This window comes from Mandrillus leucophaeus, unplaced genomic scaffold (genome assembly GCF_000951045.1).
Source record: "Mandrillus leucophaeus isolate KB7577 unplaced genomic scaffold, Mleu.le_1.0 Scaffold4, whole genome shotgun sequence".
Taxonomy (NCBI): domain Eukaryota; kingdom Metazoa; phylum Chordata; class Mammalia; order Primates; family Cercopithecidae; genus Mandrillus; species Mandrillus leucophaeus.
Window position 1 is genome coordinate 8,012,836 of NW_012104253.1, and position 3,024 is coordinate 8,015,859.

Sequence of the window (3,024 nt, forward strand, 5' to 3'; positions counted from 1 at the left end):
AAAGAAAGAAAGAAAGAAAGAGGTTAGGTGCAGTGGCTCACGGCTGTAATCCCAAGCACTTTGGGAGGCCAAGGAAGGCGGATCACTTGAGGTCAGGAGCTCAAGACCAGCGTGGCCAACATGGAGAAACTCCGTCTCTACTAAAAATAAAAACAATAGCTGGGCATGGTAGCACCCGCCTGTAATTCCAGCTACTCAGAAGGCTGAGGCATGAGAATCCCTTGAACCTAGGAGGTGGAGGTTGCAGTGGCACCACTGCACTCTAGCCTGGGTGATAGAGACTCTGTTTCAATAAAGAAAGAAAAAAGGACAAAGAATGTTATTATAGAAAACTAAATAGGCCAGGCAGTGGCTCATGCCTGGAATGCTAGCACTTTGGGAGGCCAAGGTGAGAGGACTGCTTGAGGCCAGGAGTTTGAGATCAATCTGGGCAACAAAGCAAGACCCTACACATACCATTAGCCAGGTGCGAAGGGACATGCCTATAGTCCCAGCTACTTGGGAGGCTAAGGCCAGGAGGATTGCTTGAACTCAGGAATTTGAGGTTACAGTGCACTATGATGGTGTCACTTGCACTCCAGCTTGAACGACAGAGCGAGACCCTGTCTCTTAAAAACAAAAACACTAAATAAACAAATATTCAGTTTGAAAAATACCTGAAAATCTTTTTTAAAAACTGTGGCAGAATTTCTTAAAAGGCAACAAGATTCTCAAATGTTTAAAGCACCTTTTTAGAGAAACATCCATCATTTCTGCGAAGAGTGTGAGCAGTTTACAATTACTGAGTTTCAGTTTTCAAATGTTCCAAACAAACAGTACTTATTTTTAAAAATTGCTTAACTCAGTTCAGTTTTTCCTGCTTCCAAATTAACTAGAAAAGTAATGTAAAATCTGTTATCAATAGTCTAAATTGACTCCACATTAAAGACTCTAAATCTACTCAAATAAGGACAGGTTACATAAGACATTTGCTGTGTTCAGTCGGCTATATGCCAATTATTTTATACACAAAAAAGTTGCCTTACCTTGCTTTCACTGATTTCTCGTATCCACTCTTTTACCAGGTTATTTAGTTTTCCCAAAATTAAAATCCTGTTGATAAAACAATTATCAATCAAGTATTCCAGATCATTACTGATTAAGTTTCTCAAAGTTTTAAATAGGCATTCTTCCTAAATTATGATTTTTTAAGTGATCAGAAACACAGTATATTGTAGTTAGCACGTGCTCGCGCGCGCGCTCTCTCTCTCTCTTTGTCTATATACATACGGGCACTGTTACACTGAGTAAGGTATTCCTCTTTCTCCAGACAATTCAGTACTATAATAACCAAAAGCATTAAAAAATCAGAATTATTGCTTTAAAAAAATAAACAACATCAAAATTAAGGGAAGAGAACTCTATGTAGAAAATAAAGTTTTCAGCCGGGTATGGTGGCTCACACCTGTAATTCCAACACTTTGGGAAGCCAAAGCGGGCAGATCACCGGAGGTCAGGAGTTCAAGACCAGCTTGGCCAACTGAAACCCCATCTCTACTAAAAATACAAAAAATTAGGCAGGCGTGGCGGCGGGTACGGGCGTGGTGGTGGGTGCCTATAAACCCAGCTACTCGAAAGGCTGAGGCAGAAGAATCGCTTGAACCCAGGAGGTGGAGGCTGTGGTGAGCCAAGATCGTACCACTGCACTCCAGCCTGGGCAACAAGAGGAAGACTCTGTCTCAAAAAAACAAAAAAAAGTTTTCTCTCTTAAGTATCGCTCCTCTCTAAAACAGATATACAGATCTGGGCAAATAACCCTGGCCTTCTGAGTGAGTACAGAATGCCTCAAAATCAGTTTATGTTAACATCAATAAAAATTTCCAAGTTAAAAAAATATAGAATATCTATTTACCTGCGCTGCAGTTCCTCTTCCTCTTCGAAAACCCCAAAGGGTTTCAATGTCTCAATTAGTTTCTGTGTAAGTATGCAGTCAGTCTCCTTGGGGGCTGCTAAGCTGATAGGAGAAGTAATGCCATAGTGCTTCTGTGGCGGCTGTGTTTGTTGTGATCCCTGTGTTGTAACTGGACTATAAATAAAATTGGATAAAATTACTCCCAAAAGAATTCTACAATTTGAAACAAATCAGCATGACCAGAAAAACTAATTTAGTAACACACATTTCTAAACATGATTGGTTCCCTGCAATACCCTCAAAATTTTTATGACAAAAAGTGACCAAAAGCAAGTGACCAAAGAGAGAAAATTCTACCCCAAGGATTTTAACTCTGTCACTACTTAAACACCTAAGTTAGAATCCAGACCAAATACACTGCTAGAGAAAACACTATCCAGAATATAGTAAACTTCTGTAAAATTTCACCTCTTGAAAATAAGCCAAAATCTGTTTCTTAAACATTGATAAACACGCTACAAAAATGTTATTTTACCAATATAAGACATTCCCCAAATGAAACCTGGCATCTGACTCACAATGAACGAAGTTCATAGATAATGAAGCAAATAGCATAACAAAATTTGAAGGGAAAGAACTGTATTCACCCTAGGCTTGTTAATGATCTTTTTAAGAGATTTACACTTCAATAATGATGCTAGTCTAAAAGGTTTCTTTTACACACACACAGCTACATTTTTATCCATCTTAAGATAAGTTCCAAATTTGTAAAAAGGCATAGCATGCTTTAAATGCTTTGGAAATAAATTTGACTCAATCTTTTTTCATAATTTTTTTCATTAAATTAACTTTAAAAAGTCAACACAATATTTTTAAACTAACAGTTGAATAACATACAAAACCAAGTATATGATAAGGAAAGACCCCAAATCTGGATTAGTTATGTCTTCCAAATTCCATTCCTTAAGAAATTCAGTGTTTATAGGCCAGATGTGGTGGCTCACACCTGTAATCCCAGCACTTCAGGAGGCTGAAGTGGGAGAAAGGCTTGAGCCCAGGAGTTGAGGCCAGCCTGGATAACATGTTGAAACCCCGTCTCTACTAAAAAAAAAAAAAAAAAAAAAAAAAAAAAA

The 3,024-nt window shown here is 38.2% G+C and overlaps 1 protein-coding gene across 5 annotated transcripts in view; it reads right to left on the reverse strand.

Annotated features, from left to right (window-relative positions):
• PAPOLA (poly(A) polymerase alpha) overlaps positions 1 to 3,024 on the reverse strand; it is a 76,579-nt gene that overhangs the window by 57,430 nt on the left and 16,125 nt on the right. For all 5 annotated transcript variants that reach the window (XM_011991655.1, XM_011991654.1, XM_011991658.1 and 2 more), the window contains exons 2-3: positions 1,892 to 2,065; positions 1,026 to 1,092 (exon numbers count right to left, since the gene is read on the reverse strand). In XM_011991655.1, coding sequence (XP_011847045.1) covers positions 1,026 to 1,092; positions 1,892 to 2,065 — 241 coding nt within the window. The remainder of the gene's footprint in view (positions 1 to 1,025; positions 1,093 to 1,891; positions 2,066 to 3,024) is intronic.